Here is a 24,257-nt window from a genome sequence, read left to right as displayed (position 1 = left end):
GTTTAATAACGTCCTGAGTTTATTCAGTAGGCAGTAGTGTAAAGAGAACTTGGAGTGACATCCTTCAAAAAAACTATGTGCTTTGGAGCTTGGAAAAGTTGTTAAGACAGGCAGTAATAGGAGAGATGTGCAGCCCTTATCCAAATGTAGGAGCTGACCAAAGCACTGGTGTGCCTGTATAATACAGCATGGGAACAGATGCTTAGTGCTGACGCAGTAAATCCAGCATGTTCTGGATGTGACTTTGGCAGATCAAATATGTTGAGTGAGTTTGTGCTGAGGGTGTTTGCAGGCTGTGTACATACACTTGGAACTTCATTGCTAAATGTGCAACCAAGCCGGAGTTTATTGTCAAAAAGCAGAGTGATTGCACGTGCTCACTGGTACTTCTGTGAATTTGGACATTGAGTAGTTGCTTGGCAGCTGCTGCTCTGGTGGGGTTGCCTGATGCTTGCTTTCCTGGGTGGTTCTAATGAGGCACAGTGAAGGCTTTTAGTTCCCCTCCAATTGTGGTTAGTGTTTTATGGTCATTAACTAATACTTATCCACTGTGAACTAGGTAAACACCTAAACTCAGAGAAACAGCTGAAACATCATGTGTCATGTTGAAAATTCCCAAAACTTCTTATTACAGCCACTGGTGTATTACAAATTTAAACAAAAACACTGCAAACTGTATTTTATTTTTATTATTACAATTATTGTACTGATTTACTTCTTAAAATAGTCCTATCTAGATGCATGTTTAAATCCTTATTAATCTTGTTTCAGCATAGATTTTTGCTCTATGTGGAATTTAATACTGCTGTCTGATCCTCAGGCAGTTAACACTGCCTGACTATGTCCATATTCTTAAATTCTGTTGCCTTCCAGACCAAGATGACCTCATCTAAATTGCTTATTGGAGTCCTTAGCCTCCAACCCCTTATCTATGCCTAGAAGTTGCTTGATGGAGGTAATCTGCCTCAGTCCAAACCTGCATTATAAAACGTTCTAACAATAAGGGAAACATCAGAGTTTATTGACAACATCGTATCAAGAAATTCTTTTTTACCCTCATACCTCATGAGCAAATACTTTTTGCTGAGATATTCATGGTGGGTAATCTGAGTTGTCGTAACAGTTTTGTTATTTTTCATGTTGGAGCATTTGTTTGCTTAAGTTTGTTTAAGGGAAGCCAATGCTTACAATACATTTTGCTTGAAAGCGTTATATAACATAATGCCAAGATACAGTTTTTAATGTATGTAATATTGCTTTCTTTTTGGTTCATATCCTAACATACCTTATGAAAAAGATGCTGATAGAAGTGGATTGTTTTACATCTTACATATGCTGCATATGTATGCTTACGTATGGTGCAAATACATTCCTTGACTGGTGGGTAGTGAATAATGACAGAATCTCAGGGGTTGGAAGGGACCTCGAAAGATCATCTGGTCCAACCCCCCTGCCAGAGCAGGGTCACCTAGAGCACATCACACAGGAACTTGTCCAGGTGGCTTTTGAATGTCTCCAGTGAAGGAGACTCCACAACCTCTCTGGGCAGCCTGTTCCAGTGCCCTGTCACTCTCACAGTAGTTTTTTCTGATGTTTATGTGGAACCTCCTATGCTCCCGTTTGTACCCATTGCCCCTTGTCCTATCACTGGACATGATTGAAAAAAGCCTGGCTGTGTCCTCCTGATACTCACCCTTAACACATTTGTAAACATTGATGAGGTTGCCCCTCAGTCTCCTCTTCTCCAAGCTAAAGAGACCCAGCTCCCTCAGCCTTTCCTCATAAGGGAGATGTTCCACTCCCTTAATCATCTTTGTGGCTCTCTATAATGTATTATCTGATTCAGTACAAGCCTCTTGCTAGAGGGGAATACTTTTATTTTTTAGAAAAATGTTGATTATAATAATCAAACAATGCAACATTTGTAATTTTAGTATTACTCTGTGTTTGAAGACAAGTGAATAGACATATTGAACATATTGTCATCTTAGTGCCAATATGCTTTGATTGTGGAGGTCAGGATGTTTTACAGGTGATTTTTTACCTGGTAATGACTGTCTCTCCTAACTGTTACTAAAATGCTTTGGAGATGATGGCTTCGTAATCTATTGCACTATGTTGTATGCATAATTTAGAACATCTTAAAACAAAATTAAATGTTTATGTGGTGATAATACACTGCCTTTTCAGGTACATGTGATCAAAGAGGTGGCAGCACTGGCTCAAGAGAAGCTGGGTGTGTCCTGTGAAGTTATTGACCTGAGGACCATCTTACCCTGGGATACAGAGACCGTTTGCAAGGTATGGAAATTATAAGTTTTTTTGCTCTGTATTGTATGTATTGTTTAGTATTTTTTGTTCTCTGTCATATATGAAGAATACATGCACTTTACATGGACCAAACATTTGCTTTAGCATTGGAAGAGAATTCTATTTCAGGGTTCTTTGCACTGAAGTAGAGGACAGGATTTAATCACACTTGCCCCTGAAAACTACTTTTCCATGATTTCTATTATTGTTGCTGTCTTTGGGTCTGAGAAGATCAGCTTATTTTTTTTTCCTGCTGTCTTACACCAAAACCTTTATCTAGTTTTGGGTCTGCAATAATGTGCCTTAGTTTTGTTTATCCATATTTGTATAAATTAAGGATCTGATTTAAGGCGTATGAATTAATGCACTAGGAAGAAAAGGCAGCTTTTACTATTCACAGAGTATCTGCTTTGAAATTCACGGGTACTGTCCTCGTCTGCTGCTCTGTGGGAGTCTTTGATTTGTGAAGAATTTATTTCAAAACATTGAGCAGCTGAAACTGCAGTTTGAATTGCCATGTACTGAGAAATCATGAAGAGGTAATTGTACTTACATATACCTTGATCTACTTACCTTTTTTTTTCCTCCTATAATGCTTTTTCTTCAGCAGCTAATAGCTATTGGGAGTAAAGGGAAGGGGGGGAGAGTATTTCCCAAAAGTCTTTGTAAATCTAAGTAAGAATTGCCAGATACCCTTTTTAAAAATACCATTTGGGAAACTAAAAAAACCCCACACCTCACCAAAAAACTGAAGGTTATTAAAGTGAAACTTTGTATCTGGAAAACTTGATTTCCTTCTCACAGTTACTATCTAACTTCTTTCCTGTTGTCCTGAATTCAAAATTTTTTGCGTACATTATTTACAGAGTCTGTATTACTGTTTTCTCCTTAATTTTTCACTTACCTGTTTGATGAGGTACTTTTAATGTAAATACATGAATAAACTTAGATTCTGCAAAACAATTGTTAGCTTTACTGCTTTGGGAGCACTCTTAGAGGCAGGTCTTTTCCATAGCTACCTCATGAAACTTAGTCTGAAGTGTCTTCCATGAAACCATTTTTTATCAAGCTACTTGAGAACTGTGAGAGAAGAGCTGCTACCTGACTGCCATCCCATGTTACAAAAGCTGGTGAACTTGCTTTCGGAACTGCAAATGCTCTAGGTTGTGCAAGTGTCTTTGTCTTTGCATTATTTACAGCATTAATAAACAGAGCATAGCCAAAAGTTTACCCCTCACTTTATGGTCAGGGCTCCCTTGATTTAAGCTTGGACAAGTTATGTTGGTTAACAGGATGATTATTGCTTCTACTAGAGCCATGAGTTCCCTTAAACTGGCAAATCCACAGTCCTGCCAGACCATGGCTAACAGCTCATTGGGTCCTAATTCAGTTTCTGTACACTAGCTCATTTTATGCTGCTGATCAAATTACTCTGAAACTTGAGAGATGTCTGTAGCTTAGTTAACTTGGGCCTAGTAACTGTAGTGTAGTCAGTGAAGAAATGCACCTCTACCTAGAAAGGGCAGAGCTTCAGTTGTACAATGTTTTGCAAATCTGTACTATAAAAATAGATATTCTGTGAAGATTTTGAGCTTATCTTCCATCCTGAACATGTTGTAAGGTAACTGTGGCATAAATAAAAAATGGCACAGATAAACATGTTACTTTAAATTTGTTAATGGGTTTACTATTAAGAATTTGAGGTGAGTGTGCATTGGCGAGGCAGATCAGCTATTTATTATAATAAATACCAAATAGTAAATGTTTTTAGTGTTGCTCTTGAGTTAGTATGGTTGCAGGTTAACCAGCCTAATGGGAGAAATGTTAAATTGTCTTCTTCTGTAGATCTTGTCTGTTTTGCTCATATGAAAATAATTAGTGGTTTGCATTTGTTACTATGCAAACATTGAAACTTTTGAATTTAATTTGCATTCTGGACAACTTTTAAGGTAATTGCCAACATAAATAGAAAGATGGAAGTGACAGTTGAAGCTGCTTGCTGTAGCCTCACCCAAAGAGCCACTGTGCAGTGCAGTTGTTGCAGATGACAGTGGGTTTATTTCAGTTATTCTCTTCCTGAGATGCCAGTGTCAAGAACCAAGAGGAAGAGGTAGAAAAGCTGGCCATGCTGGAGAAAGTCCTTGGCTGTCCATTCATCTGCTCAAATCCTGTTTGCAGGTTCTTAATAGGCAATAGGATTGATTTTCCTCCAGTTTGGCCAATAAGCAAATCACCAGCTGTTAGAGGGCTGTACTTTGCCTCAGACTATTTCTTATGTGACCTTCCATAAATCTTAGGCCAAATTGTTGTTTTCCCTTACCTTACATATATGTTTGAAATATGTCTATCATCTCCTTGTCCGGTTTTACACAGAGGGTGAGGATGGTGTATGTGTTGCACTGCAACCTTCTGGTCCTCTGCAGGTGCTGGGATGCATGATCCTCTGCTGATGGGAGTCTGTGCTGCTTAGCAGAGAGCAGGAAATTCAGATTTTGGCATAAAAACACATCCCTCAGTTTCACTGCTGAAAGTGGAGTCCTTTGCAATTAGTTATTTTAGTCCTTGGCCTGCTCCAGTCCTCAGTCCCTGCACACACAATGCTTCTGTTCACATCTTTCAGACCAACTTTAACATACCTACTACAGTTCTCCAAGTTATGATTCTCCTGACTGCTGGCTCTTTCTAGAAAGCAGGGAGCCTTACCAGGCTTCTTGCAGGCTGTGTGATTTTTCCTAATCATGTGTCTAATGTTTGTGGTCCCTGTGGGTCAGAGTCACAAAGCTATAATAAAGAAATAGAATTTTACAGAAGTTGTTTGCATTTGCCAGTCTAATATGTTTTACCCTGCAGGCATATTTTATTCTTATGCTTACCCAAGAAATGTTGCATTTTTATATAGAAATATTTCTGTGAATTTTCCTTGGTGTTTTGTTTTTTTTTTTTAAAGACAAATTCAAGGAGCCTCCATGGTTGGTTCCAGGGAATGGGCAGGCCTCATAACCTTAATTTAATTGTTACTGCTTAGTAATGAAATAACTTTAATGCTGAAGATTTCAATACAGCTATTTGAAAATTAGATGCTTTAGTTTAACTGGAAATATATGCAGCTTTAAGACTAATTTGACAACTGTGGTGTAGGCATGAAGGATGGTCTGAAATGGTTAGTGCTTTGGAGATGAACAATAATACATCAAAATTTTCACTGCAAATCTAACTGCTTAGCCTGCTTTTTGTAGCTGTTTCTGCATATCAAATTATGTCATAAAAATACGTATTTCATAAAACTCTGAGAAGTTATACTTTACGGCTGCCACCAGGGGCCTCTTTTAGCCAAGTTAAGCAGTTGCTTTGAGTTTGCACTGGTCCTGTGAGCATGTTTGTGAATATATAGCTCTCAGTGGAAAATAAATAATTATAAATATTAAATATAGTGAACAAAAAAATTGCTGTCTAATCTTGCTGATCTTTTCTTTGCATTTTTAAGATTTTGAGTTTGTGCTCAGTTTTGAAATAGGTTAGCATTTGTCATCTGCATGAAGAGATGAGGGTGCACCTGCCTGGAGTGACTGCCCATGGGCTTTGAACTGACCTCAGCAGTAATTGAAAGTTTCTCTTTGGTACAATTCCTGAGATGGGTAAACATGCAAACAGGATAGATTTTTCTTTTGTCATTCTTCAGATGTCTATGAATTTTCTTTTAATGATGACAGGGTCATTTTCTGGGTTTATGCTTAGCTTTGAGCTAGTTAGTGTGCTTGTATGTCGTGATCACTTAAATTTGGACTGTGCTTCGCAAAGGATTCAGGTCACACTGGAAGTGTCACTAGTTTAAGTTGCCAGATAAATGTTGATGTCTTGGCACTGTAGAGCCTTTTAATAAAACACAGCATTCTGAAAATGAAGAGAAGACCTTTTCCTTTTGGAAAGTGCCCTCTTCACAGGAGTGATCCCATTCCCACTTGTTTTCTCTCTTACTGCTGTCTAGTGCTTATTCTGAGATTTAGGGTAATATCAGCAGTAGAATATGAGTAGGCTGATTTCCCAGTTTAGCCTATAATTTGGTAGCAGCATCACACCCCAGGGAGACGGAAGATTGGGTTTGAAAACCTGTGTACTGACAAGACATGGAATCTGGGTCTTGCTCATCTTGAACATGTGAATGCCATCTTGAACACCATCTCTAATTGAAGAGCTGAGTAGCTTTTGTCCCTAGGGCCATGACACTTGGCAGATTATCAGCGTGTTGAAAGCACACTTAGTCTCTGAAGGATATAATTTGTTGTGGTGTGTTAGGCAGTGAATCCAAAAGGGTTGTATGTATGGACAGTGTGTTCAGGTTCTGAGGCTTTCATCATACCTTAGTTGAGAAACCTGGATCCACTGCAGACGAGTGTCCTGACTTTGTGTCATTGGGATCTGCTTTTGTGCCCATGTCAGGCTGCTTTTTGCTGTCTCTATGTAACACTGCAGTGTGATGTGATAACTGAGATATCTGGGTGGTTACATGTAATTATTTTAGGTTGTTGGCTTAAGCAAGTTCTTTATACTTTTTTTTTTTTAAGGACATTTTTGCTCAGTTACCATAGCCACTTAATTTGGCCATATGGAAGATCTCAGTAGTGTCCTACAGCTGTCCCATTTTATAGATCCATTTCTAAAAGAAAGAAAAATTGTTTCCTTTTTAGTTCCTTTTTAATGATACAAATTGGAAATTTCCATTATGGAGGTGGGAGCAAGCCTTTTGCAGGGCAAGTCCATCAGCAGTTTACTTTTATTGGGCATAGAAAGAATTTTATATACATTAAAGCATACTGATCTGTAATCTTTCTAAAGCCTTTCAGAAGAAAATAGAATAGATTGTATAACTTGCGTGTGCATAGAGCTCTAGTATAGTGCTACTGAATGAGACATGATGCAATTCTTTGTACTTTACCTCTAGAGAATTGAAAGTGAACCCAATATCAATTCCCAATCTGTAGCTGAATAGAATACGTAGCAGCATAGAAGGTTATGTTGCTATATGTTAGAAAAATGACACAAGCTTGTTTAAAGAGCATGTGCTGCCTTTGCTGATTCCTTAGGAAACCTGTCTGTAAAGGCTGTCTCTAAATAGCTGAGCCTCTTGTCTAGATATACATTCTCAAAATACCATGTAATTTCATGGGCTAGTGAAAATTCTGGTAAGATTCTTGTTTACTTTGACAAACTTCACTGATTTCTGACTAAAGCTCTTCCTTTATTCCCCAGGGCTGGAGTATGAGTGATACAGCGGTTATGATTTAAAAAGAGAGAGTAGTTAGCTATCCATACTGAGGATTGTTTTTTTGGTTTTTCTTCAGGGAGAGAATGCATTCCCTGTGCTTATTCTAACATCACCATCTTATTTCTATGAGTTTAATTCATGTCTGAAAGAGCTGGGATCAGGAGTGTTCTCCCACCTTTATTCCTTCAACTGTAAACATGAATACATGAAATTGAAGTGCTGCTCAACATACATACATAACAAAACCTCTGCCTTGACCATACTCTGCTGACTTCCCAGCTGTTTCATTTGCATGCAGATGCCTGCATTTAGTGCAGCAACAGCAAAGATGTCAGTTCCTATCCAGGCAGGTAACACTTTTTCCTACTTCCTGCTCAGCTTGGAAGGCAAAGCTATCACAGAGGGTGCTGCTCAAGGAACTGAAACATGACATCTGTATGAAATATCTATAATTATTTTTACTTCATAACCTACAAAGTTGTTTAAAGATACTTTTCCTCCCTTTCTGAAATTAAGTTTTCAGGCAAAACTTCCACCCCGCTTTGTTATACTTAACAGATTTGCTTGAAAACTTTGGAGAGACTAGCCTCTGTAGATTTTTCTGTCTATGAACTTTTGGGTGATATGGTATTGATTAAAAAGCAAATGGCACACTTCCCAGTGCTTCACTGGTCACATTCAGGGTAAAATTCTGTGGTTCTAGTGTTCTTTATACTGAAACGCATATGTTACTGGAAGTGGGAAATCTAACTCAGGATTAAGTACTCTTAAGGGATTGTTCAAATTACTGTATTTCATTCACCCTGAATTGAACTGAACATGTTATTTAAAATTTAAATTGATTAATGTCAATCTGCCATTTTCACTTTTGCAAGCGCAGATTTGCAAAAGCACATTTTTGTGCTTTTGTATTATTTAGAAAGCAAGTATTTGCTACACATAATGATGATTTCCATTTATTACCTAATAGGTCATGTCCTAACAGGTCATGTCCTAACTTTCTCTGAACTGTTGCTACTGTAGTGCAAAGAAATGCTGAGAATTCTTTCTTCTTGACTGAGTAATAAAAACAGTGTAAACTTAACTGCAGTATTAAGGGCTTGTGGGTTACTGTCAACCTAGGTAAGTGTGAATTTTGAAAAAAAAAAATTAAAAAATGGTGTCTTTGCAGAAATGTCATTTGTGGATTGATGTTATCAACAACAGTAATTCTGAACTTGCATCTTTAGAACACTGTACTACAGCCAAGTGAAGGGGTATATGTTCTGGGCACTTGACATTGCTTTGCTCAAATCCAGAATGCTCTTCTGTAGGAAAGGTTCTGCAGACCTCCCCATGGACATCAATCTCAATGCTTGGCAGGCTGAAAAAACATCTGTCCTCTCACTGGAAAGAGCAAATCTGAGTAAAAGAGAAAGCAGCTATAGTGAGAACCAGTGGGTAAATCAGCACTGAGAAGCAGATTAGGGCAAACTCTGTGCCTGTTTTTCATTGAGGCTATTTGATGGGAGCCACTTCTACAGTGTACTGGAACTTTTTCCTTAATGCACAGGGGACATGTTTGGCAGCTGTTATAATCAAAGTGATTGAATAAATGTCAGTAGTAGATCCTCAGTGTCCTATATTTAATAGGCAACGTGTCCTGGCAGACCTATTGGTTCAGCAGCTTATTGTTCCCATTACTTTAAGTTTCCTTCATCTAACTGGGCTGTGAATAAAGGAAAATCAAGATCAGCAAGCCTGATGTGGGTTTTTTATACATTAACTGCACTCACCAAACATTGAACTGTACAATTGTAATGCAGGTATCCTGGGATCAGATTTATGGTTCTTGGCTATCTCTTCTTGATCTTTTGCCATTTTTTATGTTGCTCCTTGGATTTCTTACTGAATGGATCATGTACCTATAAAATATGATTGAAGTTGTGCTGCTTGCATTATGACAATTAACGTTGTCACTGTTTCCATAAGAAATTTGTCGCTTGGTCTTGTAGTTTCAGGTTGTTAGAGGATGCTGTGGGCTGTTGCTTGGCTTCCAAAAGTAGAACTCTGGAGCCATGCTTGCAGGCAGTCATTTTAAAGTTACGAGACTATATACAAATCATTTTAGAAACCACTTATTCACATCTTTTGCTTTTCTATATTTCAAGGAAGTTTTGAGTGGAAGCCTTGTTGTTTATTCCTATGCATCTTGTTGTTTCAGGGATGTACCTCAGTGCTGAGGTGTGTGTATATATTTATGTGTATGTGTATATATTTACACTTCTGTTTTCCCCTTTCTCCTTCCCAATATGAAAGTAGTTACGAATCCTTAAATTCCCGTGTCTGATTTTCACATATGTGTTGATAAGTGATACTTGAGAAAGAGGCTAATTATTGAAATAGACAAAATGCATTTTTGTTGTTTCTGTTAATGTTGAGTTTAATGCTGATGCTACAGTCCATGAATTCCTCATAAAACCTTTTCCCATTTGCCTGCAGTATGTGTTAAAAGCTTCAAATTTAAAGAGACTTATCCAAATAACTGAATAGTCTATATGTAGTATATGTAGTCTATAGTTAGAGGCTATTTTATAGCTTGAATGTATGTTTTAATTTTTTTCCTTTCCAACTGGTGCTGATTGTATTCTACTGGAAGTTGGGATCAGTTTTCACAATGGTAATCATATATGAATCATTCTTCTATAGAGATAATTACTACTTCTCTACAGTATTGCCTTTCTTTAAGTATCTGTAGCTATTTATCCTGCTATTATCATGTAGCTGAGCCAGTTACTTTTTCAAACTATTTTTTTAAGGATTCAGATTCTTATTATTTGTGAGTTATTAACCTTTACCCTGAGAGAATGTAGTTTTAAGTATTTCTGCAATAATATTGTAAATTTTAAGATAATACTGACATTTGTGATGCTTAGATCTAATTTGTTTTTTACTGATGTATGGTGGAATAGCATGTGCATTTTTTAATAGCATAGTGCTTTGTATTTGGCTTATTGTAAGTATTTTTCTTTTCACAGTGAGCTTTCTGTGAAGGCAGTCTGAAAAAGCTTGTTATACAAACACAGACTGCATAGACTCTGTAGACTGCAAAGATTTCCAAATGTAAATGTTGTTTTATTTAGATATTTACTCATTTCTATAATAAGATCTTAGTTTTTTTGTCAAGTTATTTACTCAGTAAGATATTTACCAAAGGTCTGAGAGCTGGACCTGGTAGGATGACAGACTAAACACCAACCCAATAAATGTATTGATTTAGTTTTTACAATGCTGTTGCCTTTTACAGTGCTACTAATGTGGGACTGGACAAACCATTGTGACAGAGCACTGGAACAGGCTGCCCAGGGAGGTTGTGGAGTCTCCTTCACTGGAGACATTCAAAACCCACCTGGATGCGTTCTTGTGTGATGTGCTCTAGGTGACCCTGCTCTAGCAGGGGGGGTTGGACTAGATGATCTTTCGAGGTCCCTTCCAACCCCTAAGATTCTATGATTCTATGATTCTATGATTCTATGATTTACCTTCCCTCCTATCTTTATTTTGTGCTAAAGACTATTCTTATGGACTGCTTTGATGTTTTGTCTGCCACACAATGCTCATCAAAATCAAAGAGTTTCTTCTAAATATACTCTATGGTAACATTCTTTTAAACTGCTATGGAGTACTCCTAAAACCTCCCAAGTCTTGTGTTTTTCACCTACTTGACTTTTTCCCTCTGCACATCTGGTGAGATGAACTAATGCATGAAATCCTGAATGTTTGGTTACCTAATGGACTCACTATGATAGAAAGCAATTATTTTCTTGTGTTATCCTGTGTTTTCTTGTAATGCAGCTCTGACACACATTAAGAACTTACCGAGTTGAAATGTTTGATTTCTGGGTATATGTTAATAAGTTCTTAATTATTTGTCAGATGGAGGCTGGACTAACCCGAGAACCTTTCAATTTGCTTGTTTGCTCTTTGTCTTTAACTTGGACTATCTTGAAACGCATTGTAATATTTCACTTAAAATTATGAATGTGCAGGACAGAACTTGCATGGGCTTGGTGGACATTTAAATTTTGCATGAGGATATATGAAAAGAAAAAAATTACTGTCCCATAATGGCCTGAAAAATGTCCTAGAATGAGATGCATGGACTTTAATTATTGTATGCCTGTATAGTGTTTAATACATGGAAAAAACAGCTCTAGATTTTTTTTTCTCCAGAAACAATTCCGAATATTTCTTTTTCTGCCTCTTAATGTCTGCAAAATATGCTTTTCATATTCAAAACTGTTTTTACTGGTATTCAGAAATTGTATCACTTTATAGGCATTTTTGAGAATCTTAAACTAATGTATGTCTTTCAAAACTTCAGTTGTTTTTTTTTACTGTAAAAGCAAATAATAAAATTTTAAAAAAATAATGACACATTTGCCTATGGTACTATATTCCAGCAGAGTTTTTGAGTATTTTAACAATTTCTCCCTGCTTGACACTGATTTAATTTCAATTGTTATATAGAACCAATCCTACAGAACAAGAAGCTGCCTGTTACGCAGAATATCCTTTTGCAGATAATACACAACAGAATTTTGAGGGACAGATCTTACTTCTTGCTCTTAGTCTGTACTGCTCAAAATTTTGCTCCCAGCTCAACTGCTTATAGATATTTTTTTTTTTTAATTGAAGGGAATGTAATGCCTCTGTACTTAAAACTTAGTAAAAGACGTATGAGAAATTTAGTTCTGTATAAATTCGACATATTTCAATTGCTCATGTTTTCCCATATTGGCTGTATACCTAAAATTGGGTGGTGTGTTTTTTGTGGGTTTTGTCTGTGTTTTGTGGTTTGTTTGGGGTTTTTGGTGAGGATTTTGCTAAAGGGGTTACATTTGCTATAAGTATTTATCCATATCTCAAAGCATGATCTAATCTGTCCAAGCTGTTTGTTATGTTGCCTGTATCAATCATATGAGTTACAGAATCATAGAATGGTTAAGGTTGGAAGGGACCTTAAAGATCATCAGGTTCCAACCTCTCTTCTACGAGCGGGGACACCTCACACTAGACCAGGTAACACAAAGCCTCATCTAGCCTGGCCTTGAACACCTCCAGGGAGGGGGTATCCACATAAATGAAGTTGGGCTGTATTTGTAGGGTAAGACCGATGGACAGTGGTATCTGAGAAGAAGCAGGAGATTCAACTGGGAATGCTAGAATGTTGTCATATTCTTGATTCGTGTCGTCTTCTGCCCATGACTTGAGTAAGAACTACCCATCTGATTAATTCTGGAAGTGTTGTGATTCTTCTCACCACAGTGAATCTTACTCCAGTGCTAAGCATGCAGAGAAATTGGGTGCTCTTGGCTTTTGGTAAATGTGTCAGGGTTTGGCTCTGGGTTGGCAGTCAAACCAATAACAATAATGCTCTCCATTCCTCTCTCCCAAGGTAGGGAAAGAGGGAGAAAAAAAATGAGAGAGTGGCTTTCTGGGTTGAAAAGTGAGACAAACTGATTTTAATTATTAGTGATAGGGGAATATATATATTTACAAAGGCATGTACAACACCCAATCTCCTCCCTTCTCCCTCAGCGACTCTCACAGCAACTCTTCTTTCTCATGACTCCTGGCTGGAGGGGGGAGTGTCCAGGCACACGGAGGGGGTCCTCGGATGTTGGCTGTGAAGAAAAATGGAAAAAAGAAATAGAGCCAAAGAGAGGGCAATAGAAGCAACAGTAAGCAGAAAGAGAGATTGAAAAAGGAAACCAAAAGCTTGGCTTCCGTCATGTCTTAACCTATACCAAAAGCCAAACAGAGAAAATATTACAAGAAGGGAATATTCTGACTTGCTGCTCCTGCCTTCAGTCTAGTCTGCTCCCCCGTGGCAGGGGGAAGCTGCAGACATGAGCTTCAGATGTGTCCTTGGTTGTTACCAGTCCACTGGTGCTGCTAAAAAAAGTTCATGGAAAGGAAAAAAAAACAAACCAGCAAAGAGAAAATTTGCTTCACCCTGGCTCAAACCAGGACAAAATGTTAATACAAAATATTTTCCCTGTGTTCTGTCAGTTACACTGTAAGCAATATTCTATTTAAACTACAGTCACATTACTTAGATCAGCAGAGCAGTGTGTTATAAGTTGGAACTGTACTTTGGTTTATGTCTTGTAGCTTAATACTTGCAATAGTTTACAGAAAATGCTAATCAGACTTTCCAGATGAGAGAACCAGTAAGTGGTAAGTTATAACCACTTGGTTACAGTATAAGGCTTGTGCTCTAAGTGTGCATTATCATCTCTCCATCCAGCTAAAAAAAAATGTATTGCCTTTTATTGTTACTTGGTCTGCAAATGACAAAACTGTAAAACCATTCTTTTGGCATGTGGTCAAACATTACCACTAAGTACTAATCTATACAGTATTAACATTTCTGGCATTTGTGGTGCATTTGCTGACATGTTTCCTACACTTTGAAGTTCCTAATAGTGTTGCGTTTGGAAGATTACAAATTTCTTAAAGAAAAGGGCTTAAATGGTTTTACTGTAAAGAGGGAACCAATTTAAAGAGTAAGTGGCATATATTTATAATTTGCCAGTAAAATGGTTCATCGCTTTAGCACTAAAAGCAAAAGTTGAATAATTTGTTTTTTTCCAGGTTTTGAAAGATTTTTCATTAGAAATTTTTATTTATTTAATGCATTTAGAAGGTGTGATTCTTTTCTGTCTGCTTCTGTTTACAAGGAAAGTGGAGTTGGTGTTGAGTAGAAAAAAAAGACATTTGGATTATGAAGCACAGCAATGTGACTTTTAGTTTTCAATTTGTTAGTGTTGAGCTATTTGCAATATGATGGCAACAAGTGTTGCACTTTAAAAAGCCTGTGGAAACAATTAATTTCTAACTACTAGCTGCAGTGTTTTGTGGATGTTAGAGAAATCTATTTATGCTATTTTTTTTTTTGGCTTAGAACTTAATGATGTTTTAAATAATGGATTTACTAGAGGAGGATGTGATTTTTAGATCTAAAAAATGCAGCCAGCAGTTTGTGTTAATGTATTTCTCTAGTTTTGTTTGCCTGTGAAAGAAAACAAATCCATCAAAATAGTCTGTCTACACTGTTGTGTGTCAAGTGTCCCTTCTACTGGCCAATCAAAATGTAGTATCACATTGGAATTTGCTTATTACAGAAGATAAATTTAGCTATATATTTTTTTCGTTACTTCAATAGTTGCCAAATAGTTTTTTAAGTATGTAACTTGTTTTACTTATAGTATCATAGTGTTAAGTCATTTTCTGACCTGTAATATTCTGTAGTAAAATACCAATTTTTTTTTTTTAGTACTGGGAAAAGATCATAATAAGTCACTGTAAAGTCAAGACTCATATTGCCCCTCCCTCTTGCATTCTTTATCAATTTCATCTTTATTTCATTATCACCTAAATTAATGTCAGAACCAATATGACTGAACAAGCTGATGATTCAGCAAAGTACTGAGGAAATTGCAGTTGCAATGAAGTTTTAAGCTTTCACCATCTGTGTTCTGAAAATATTATGAATCTTGCATACATCAGCAAACTTCTAAAGAAATGAAATATTTAGTGGTAATACAGAAATGCTGATCTTTAAATAAAGCAATGAAACAATTTAAAATTACATAATTGAGAGGCTCAATCCTTTCATAATTAAGCAACATTAGAAATGCAGGAGTATAGAGGAAAGATTGTTATTTCCACTAGTCACGTGGAAATTTTTGCCACATAATACTTGAGATATTTGGCAAGTAACTTAAATTTTTTGTACCGTGTTCTAAACATTTATAAAATGTATATTGATCTCTTATTTTCCTTGTGTTGTCTAATGTGAATACATTCATAGTTTTGGGCTTCCAGTAGCTTTTAAAGATTTAGATATTTTGTCTTTAATTTTCTTCAAGGCACTACAATGCAAACACTTAGCCCTTTTTTCCAATTTTCTAAATTCTGTATGCTTGCTAATTAGTATCTCCTTTACCAATTCATCTTTGAGGAATGTGACAACAAAGTCTAAGCAATAGTCTGCCTCTAAAACAGTTACATTCTACTTCAGAAAATTTAACCTGGGAAATCTAGAAGCGGTGATAAACCTGCTCATGAAAGCTTTCTGCAAAAACAGAGCTCCAGAGAATATCACAGAACGCAAATTTTGTTACTGAGCAGTGAGTTGATGAGCTTCTGTGAAAGGGTGTGTGCAGCAGTTTTCTGTAAGCAAATGCAAATGTTGTTCAGAGTAGGAAAATTGAGAGAACTAAGTAAAAACCCCACATTTTGTTTGCCCCATGTACAATACTGGATAATTTCTCCTCCCTCTGGCTCTTCCACTACCAAGCCAAGTTTTGTAAGGATCCGTAGCAGAGCTATGGCTGTACTAATTGTACTCTCCCAGAATGAATTGTCATTCTTTACAATGTAGTTTAGCTCAGGTGACAGATTTGGTTATGCTTCTTTCATTGCCATGCTCTGAGGTGTACAAAGCTCCTTGGTATTTCTAGGGATCCATATTTAATGTGTTCTCTCTATGGTCCTTGCGTATATAGAGGATATAAATGAGATCTCTACAGGCATTTCAATTATTACAGTGATGCAAAATTAATTTATGACTTGGAATGAGTGTTATTCAATAGCATTACATTTAGGAAATCAAAGCTTCAGACAAGAAGAGCTCATTTGCACCTCGTATGGTTCTTACGCCAGCTTCATGGTTTTCTGTCTGCATCTTATCTGCCCATGAACACGAAAACCGCCTTAGAGATTTGGGGGAAACATCTTTTTGTGACACTTAGATTAAGACTATCACATTTCAAAGTGTTTAGAGTAAACAGTGTGTCTCAGTTGTGTTTATAATACATAATAAGCAGAAGGGAGGGAACAAAGATTTAATTATTCAGTAATATTCAAAACTCTGAAGTGAATGATTTACAGGCGTTATTTATTGTCATGTACAAAGATGACTGCTGTGTTTTAGTTGATAAGAATGTAAAGGGTTCAACATGTCTTCTAAGCTGTTGATCTAAGTGAAAAATGCTAATGTCTGTGTATCATGTTGAATACAAGAAAGCAAAGAGTTGGTTCTTTGAGCAGTATACACTAAATGGATATGGAATGTTATAAACTCTTAATGCTGATAATTTGTTCATGCTGCTGACTCATTTTAATGCACAATATAATGGAAAATGTATCAGTTAATGGAAGCAGGCTGATTTTCCCAGCTTACTTTCATGACTTCAGCTCATCAGGAGAGGCTATTTGAAAGCAAAATATATTTCTTGGTTTATAGACAGTCTTTTGTGTGCATTTAAAAATTGATATAAGTAGTGATTCTTGGGCTAACGCTTGTGTTAATAGATTTGGTGTAGCAGATGTAGCCTGTTGTGTGACAAGAAATATCTGTCTCAAATATGAGGATTGATTTGGTGTTTGACATCAATGAAAAATACACACATTTTGTAACAGTTTCTAGGTCACTTTGTATGTTACTGCTTTATTTTCCTGTGCTAACCTGTCAAATAGCCCTAAGTAGCATGCTGCTTGTGCAGAAGGACCATTAAACTTAATGGAAATGGAGAATGAATTTGATGGAGTACAAATAGAACTTAAAGACACATGATTTACCTTCGTGAGGTCTTTGAGCATTGGGAGGAGTTCTTATTTTAGTGTAATCTAATATTTTTATTAGTTTTAGCTTGGATCTGCGAGACAGATGTTGATGGAACAGGCTGGTAGGTTTTAATAGTAGCATTGGCCAGAAAATGAAGTAATAGATTATAAACCTCAAGTTTCTCTGTAAAGGAAAGATTGCTGAATGTCAACTTCTGTTCAAATGATGACTCAGTCTCTATTAATTTGCAGTTTTTACTTTGCCTGTTTTCTGAACAAATTGTGTGTGACAAAAGTTCTGCAGCTGTATGATACATTTTTAATCAGTTGATATTGAGAGGTTGTGTTTTAACATTGTCCCAAGCATTGCAACTGTAGTTGCACTTCTAGGGGAAAAATAAGTTAAATCCTGATTACTGGATTGATTGAGATGTATCAAAAATGTTAAACTAAAAGTATTGTAGTAGAAGCAACATATTTTTAAAATAGAAAATAACTATAGTTTCTCATTTTGTGGTAACTTAACAGAAATTTAAATTAAAAAATACAGGCAAATTACTGAGTCATAACTCTTCATTAATGATTTAAAAATTCTAGCAACGTAGTACAAATGTTCTCTGAAATGCAAGCCTGAAAAAACCCAGGGAAATCTCAGATATAGGTTCCATGGTGTTTGGATTTGGCCTTACCATCTTTTCTCTTCCCATGCAATGCTATGAAGGCATAAAAATTATTATTATTATTAATTATTATTATTATTATTATTATTATTATTATTATTATTATTATTATTATTATTATTTTAATTTGGATAACAACATTATGATGAAGCATGAAACTTAATTACTGTGTGAGTAATTAATCCAGTTTCTATGGATTTGTGTCATATTTCCTAACTTCCACCATTCCATATTACCCATTTACCTACATTAGGATGCTTGGCTCTGTTCTGAGTGGCTGGCTAGACACAAAGTAGCAATAAAGACAGTTATTGGTGCATGCTACTTGCTGAAAGAGCTATGGGAAATATAGCGTTAAGTGCAGCTTGTCTTTTTTTGAGTTGCTAGGTTAGTAGGAGTACTAATTGCCCTCATCTAGAGAGACTGATTTTTACCATGCTTGCAGGAACTTAGTATCTTTAAGACTTGCACTTGACTGGAAAATGACTATCAGGAGACTGAAAAATGAACAGAAAAATAAGATCAGGCCTTGGAACCCTCATTTCCTTGGGTAATATATTGAAAATTACTATATACCTCAAAAATGACTATTGCTTTCTCCATAATTTGAAGTAGGTCAGATACGAAGAGTGTGTAACTAGAAAAGAATGGAGATGGAAGAAGAAATGAGACGAAGATTGCTTAGATGGTTGAGATGAAGAGGGCAGAAAAAATAGAAGGGAGAAAAGATGTAGCACTGAAAGAATGAAAAGAGCAATAGAGGAACTGGTTGATGCTTTAGAAAAAATAATTTAAAAGGGAAGTAATACTGAAAAATATATTCAGAAGAACAAAAGCAAGGGCTGCAGTAATTTTTAAAGCATAGGTTTATGAGATATTTGGCACAAAATTCTGTGAACAATCCATGTTAATCAAAGAGTTAGCACATCCATTGGACACCTTATAATACTTATTTTTGAAAGGGGTCAGAGATGGCACCAGTCTAATTTTCAAACATGTAATTGACTGTCTTGGTCTACTTAATATTTTTCTTAAATCACTTAGTGCTTATTTTGCTCAGGTCTTTCCGTTGTATTGCCTCATGCTTTCCCATATAATCCACACTAGTAATTCAGATGCTAAATCTAATGAATCCCAGACATAAGTGGGTTCAACAGCTGCAGTGAAATGGATTCATCTGTCACGTGATGAGTTGTATGAATTTGTCCTATCAGAATTGGAGTTAAGTTCAGGACATAGAAATGAAGCAGATGCTGGAAGCACAGATGCTGAAGCTACTGTTTTTTTATGGAGTTTTAGTGAATTTTTTTGTAGAAGTATAGTGTAGCTTTTCAGAATGGTTATTCAAATTATAAAATGCACTAGCTTTCAGATTTCGCATACATACTCTGGTTTTTCTTGATGTGATTCTTTCAGTATTACTTGAAAAAGCTGCTGATATGGAGAATGTCAGTGAAGTGGCTCTCCCCACACACAGCCAATTGACAGACATTTTCACAGGTGTTCATGGGTGGCTATAATGTTCCCGTCTTCTGTATCTAAAATGCTTTGTGAATGTGTGGCAACTGGAGAACACTAAGGGCTGAGTCCATTATTTTAGCCAAATTGTGGTTCTGTAAGTTTGAAGAGCTAGAACAACCTTTTTTAAATATGTCTTTTTTTAGAAGGCTACGTATTAGTCTTGAGTTGAGAAATCTCAATTTAACTTTCACTTGCTGTTTGTGTACATTATAAGTGTAATTAACATCTGGGTTGTTTGTGAGAACCTCAAGAGCACAGCCCATTTGTGGTTAGATAAATAGATGCAGGAAATGGGAATCAACTTAGAAGTTTTTTTCCTAGCTGAGAGATTTAGATGACTTCTGACTCAGAACAAAGTGTTTTCAAGCATAGAATGTCTGCCTTGACCAAGGAGACTTATTTCCATGCAATGCCAACATCTTAATATAGAGCAGAACAGAATTTCCCTGTTCTTGTTTGATAAAAATAAAAACCCACCACAAACCCCTCTGCCCAATTCTGAAACTTTACACTTGATTAATTGTGTTATCAGTTGTTCTGGCAGGCATGACTAGCTTAACAATAGATGATTATTAGCTTTCATGTGCTATTCACGCTAGTCTTACAACTTTCCATCTCCTTTTTCTTTTGAAAGGTAGGTGAAGTGCTTGGTCAGATCTGTTCAGTATAGTAGCCATAGAATACTTCATCTTAGAAGGGATTCTTGGAGCATTTTGGGTGGTTTGTTTGTTTTTTCTCCTGAAAGAGGAAGGTAAATAATTACATTTGCAGTTTGGAGGATTGTCAGAGGGTTTAAGCCTTAGAATGGAGCAGAAACAGATGGAAGGGAATCTTTGAGGCCACTGTATTAGCAAATTGCAAAGAGCAGATTGCATAGATCAGGCTAATTGTGGTCTCTCATGGCCTGAACAGAGTTCTGCTGCTGTCCTGGTCGTGCTCAGCTCCAATAGGAACCAGAATGAAAAACTGAACAAATGCTGTGCCACAACTGATATTGCCAACACTTTTCTCACTTCCTTTCTCTGTACCTTCTAGGATCCAGTTCTTCTTTTCCTGCAACTTGGCATCTCTCCTGCCATGAATTTATTTTTATTGCTTTCTTCAACTGCATTTCTGCACTTCTCACTTTCCAGAATTCATGTTTTTCTTCTGTCTGTTCTTCCTCCAAGTTCTTCTTGCAGTCTTTCTTTTCATCTACAGCTTTAAGAAACATCAGTTTCATTTTAATCTTTCTATTTGGAAAATAGAAAGGGTGTCCAGGTAGTAAATAACAATATTGTCTGCCCTACATGGTTATTTGAATCAGGTTAGAAGCTACTGAGTAATTTTATGGGGAAAAATGAAAATGAAAAATGAAATTATTATGATGGGCTCAGCAATAAAATTTCAGACTACTTAATTTTTTGGTGACACAATGCTCTTTTTTTTTTTCCTTTTAAGAATAATTGTTTGCTTCTTCTCAAGTTCTCCAAACCTATAGTTAGTTGTCAATAAAATTATCCTGAGGAGGCCTGTTATGTGGGTCATATCTGGCAGCACAGTGTTTTGCTTGCAGATGAACACTACTAACATTTCTTCCAGACAGTGTCTTTGTGTGTGTATAGGGGTGTGGCTATGGCAGTGAGTAAGTTGGCCTATTCTTGGATACAGAATACATGGAGAGGTTATTTATCTGGTGTTCTGCACAGGAAGTGTAGTACAACACTTGGAGTAACAGAAGATTTTTGAGTATTATAAATAGAGTGTAGACTGGATTGTCACTAATATTTTCCATTAGTTCAGTTGCCTTTATACTTAAAAAAACTACTTAAGGATTCTGATCGTAATTATTACAAGATAGCAATGATTGGGAGATTTAGAGACAGTTGGCCAAAAGAAGCTTTATTGTGTTAATGTTACTTCTTTCAGTAGTGTTATCCAGGTAGTATGTGAGGTCCTTAAAAGTAAACAGGGAATCCTTGCACTAAATGTATATTAAAAAAAAGTCACTGTTAAGGAGAGCTTCCAGTATTAAAGAACAAATGAAATGTGAAGAGGTGGAGGACAAGTATTCAGTAAAATCAATGTAGTGTATATGAAGTAAAAAGAATGGGCCAGTTATGTTATATCTTCATATATGTTTTTACATTTTTCATTTCTGAATAGTTTTTCTCTCTTAAATAATTGATTCTGGTGTGTATGTAGCGATTTATCTTAAGGATATCAAGAGGTCATGCTGTGGAACTCCAGAATTAATTTTTCTTTGCCTGTCTCTTACTGGAGTTGGTTAGTATGTTCCTGAATCTTTTTAGGTTAAGCAGAGTATCCATCTGCACAAAAGGGAACTTTTATCCATTGTCTCCACATCTGTGACCATTATTAAGAGCTACTGTTTTCTTAGGAATTGACTGCTTTAGGTTATGTAGAGTGGTGTTCTGAAATTATTAAAGAGCATTTGAAGCAGCATTGTTTTACAAGAGTAAATTTACTGAAAGACATTAGGTGGATAGAAAATCTGTCTTTTTAATTAATTTAGTTCTCTTCTATTAAAAAAATAAATCAAGCAGCCCAAACTCTGTTTTGAGGTGCACTCTCTTTCACAGTCTCAGCTATTCAAATTGAAAGTTGTTTTGGAGGGAATTCTCTGCTACTCTGCATTTTTATAGAGTCTAATATGCTGGGAATCTGTCCTTGGTTCTTAGCTTTGCAGCAGGCTTATAAATCTCTCCATTGAATATCTCAGCTGTACCCTAACACTTTTATGTAGGATGTAAAGGCCATAGCACTTTTATTATCCACTCTCTTCATTGCTTCTTAGGATGTTCTGCCTAGCCCTGTAATAAACCTATTTGGTTTTGATTGTAATTTTTCAAGTTTTCCAGATTACTTTCTATTACTCTTGTGTTTGTCTTAATTTCTCATCAACTCTGCACCACTGTCTTCACACTACAACAATGGTTTTTTGGCATTGTGCAGGAAGAAGCCACGTTAGTCTTTCAGAATTATTTTTGGCATTTATAGTGTAAAATGATACATGTTGGAATAATAAAATCTTAGTGTGTTGAAGTTTTATGGTAGTGCTAATGTTTCTCTCCAAGATGTTTTGTATGTGCACCCCAGCTGTGGTCACATTAGTTCTTTATGAACTTCTCCTGCCATGCACACATCTTGAACTGGGGAAAAGATCCACCCTGATGTGGATTTCAAAGTGGTGAGTTTAACCAATGCGTTATGCAATGTCAGCATAATAGAATAAACTGTGTAGTCCTGATCCTGGGGCACTGCTGAAAAGAGCCTGGTTTGCACCCTCCCTTAGGGCATGTATGTATGTACATCAATGAGATCCCTTAATCCCCATCCCTCAGTCATCTTTATGGCCCTTTGTTGGACTCACTCCACTATGTCTATGTCTCTTGTACTGAGGAGCCCAGAACAGGACACATTACTCCAGATATAGCCGTACCAATGCTGAGCAGAGGGGAAGGATCACCTCCCTGACTGGCTGGCAAAACCCCTCCTGATGCATCCAGGATACCAACAGTGCCTTTGATGCCAGGGCACACTTCTGTCTCATGGTCACTGTGGCATCAGGAGGAATGGGCTGACAGTGACTTGATAAAATTCAGCAAGATCAAATGGCAGGACTTTGACCTGGGAAGGAGGAGCTTGTGGTGGCAGAGGCTGGGAGTGCTGGGCTGGGGAGCAACTCAGTGGGCAAAGCACTTAGGTGCTGTGATGGGCAGTGAGCTGAGCATGAGCCTGCAGTGGTCCTGGCAGCAATGAGGGCCAACAGCATCCTGGGCTGTGTCAGCAGGAGCATGGCCTGGTGATCAAAGGCAGGAGTTGTCTCCTTCCACTCAGTATGGTGGTCTTGGGCCCCCAATAAAAGTATTGATAAGGTGGAGTGAGGGCTATCAGGATGTTTGAGGTCTGAAGTCCTTGCCGTTAGGTAGATGGACACAGTCTGAAGGTTATAAATAAAGGTTATGTAAATAAATGGGACAGGCAGAGCGTTACACTAATGCTGATGATTTTATTTATAATCCTTAATAAAAGGAGATGCTTAGTCAAAGCTGTTGCTTGGAAAATATACTTTGTGTAAGCAGAAGTTAGGATGAAAATCTGACCTGTTGTAAGGACTTCACTTGAGATTAGAGATAGTAAAACCTCATCTGCTTCTTGAGAACTGTTTTTATTCTGCCATAAAAGACTGTGTAGGTTTAAACAGGAGAAGTTGTGAGTGATGACTCCTGAGCAAAATGTTTTTGCTGCTTTGACACACTGAATTTGAGCTATTTGTCTCAGTCTTCAGCGAGACTTTTTTGTTTGTCTTGATCTGAGAGATCAAGGTAATATTTCAATTGGTAACAAAGAAAGTAAATACATAGATGTATTCATCTGCGTGGTGGTAGCTAGATATGCATACTAAAACTGAAAAAATTCAGAGAAGTCTTAGAATAACTTTTTTTGAAAGCTTGATTGGCTCTGTAGCAATTTTTATTAGCAACAGGAACATTTTTAATTCGGTTCCTTTTTCATCCTTAACTGTAAGAAAAAAAGTATTAAACCCAAATAATTCTACCTATTTATGGTGATTGTCTTTCTTTACCATAGGGTCAGAGTTCTCAAAATTGTATGAAAATAAGTTTTGAGAATTATTGCAAGCCTGTTAACTTGATTCCTCATTCCAACTCACCTAGTAGAAATAAAATCATTCCTCTACTAAATACGCAGGTTGATTTCTTGACCACCAGGTCAAACACACCGGGAAACTCTGGAATTGATTTTATTAATGACCTTTCTGACAACAAAAACAGGCCTTACCAACTCCAGCAAAAGGTGATGCAGGTGTATGGGTTTAAGAATGCTTAAAGGGGGGAAAAAGAAGG

The 24,257-nt window shown here is 36.8% G+C and overlaps 1 protein-coding gene across 2 annotated transcripts in view; it reads left to right on the top strand.

Annotated features, from left to right (window-relative positions):
- Positions 1-24,257, top strand: part of BCKDHB (branched chain keto acid dehydrogenase E1 subunit beta) — a 156,910-nt gene that overhangs the window by 37,910 nt on the left and 94,743 nt on the right. For both annotated transcript variants that reach the window (XM_051616000.1, XM_051615999.1), the window contains exon 8: positions 2,191-2,301. In XM_051616000.1, the coding sequence (XP_051471960.1) occupies positions 2,191-2,301 (111 nt within the window). The remainder of the gene's footprint in view (positions 1-2,190; positions 2,302-24,257) is intronic.

Source organism: Apus apus, chromosome 3, assembly GCF_020740795.1.
Source record: "Apus apus isolate bApuApu2 chromosome 3, bApuApu2.pri.cur, whole genome shotgun sequence".
NCBI lineage: Eukaryota > Metazoa > Chordata > Aves > Apodiformes > Apodidae > Apus > Apus apus.
This window is presented reverse-complemented; position numbering and strand designations above follow the sequence as displayed.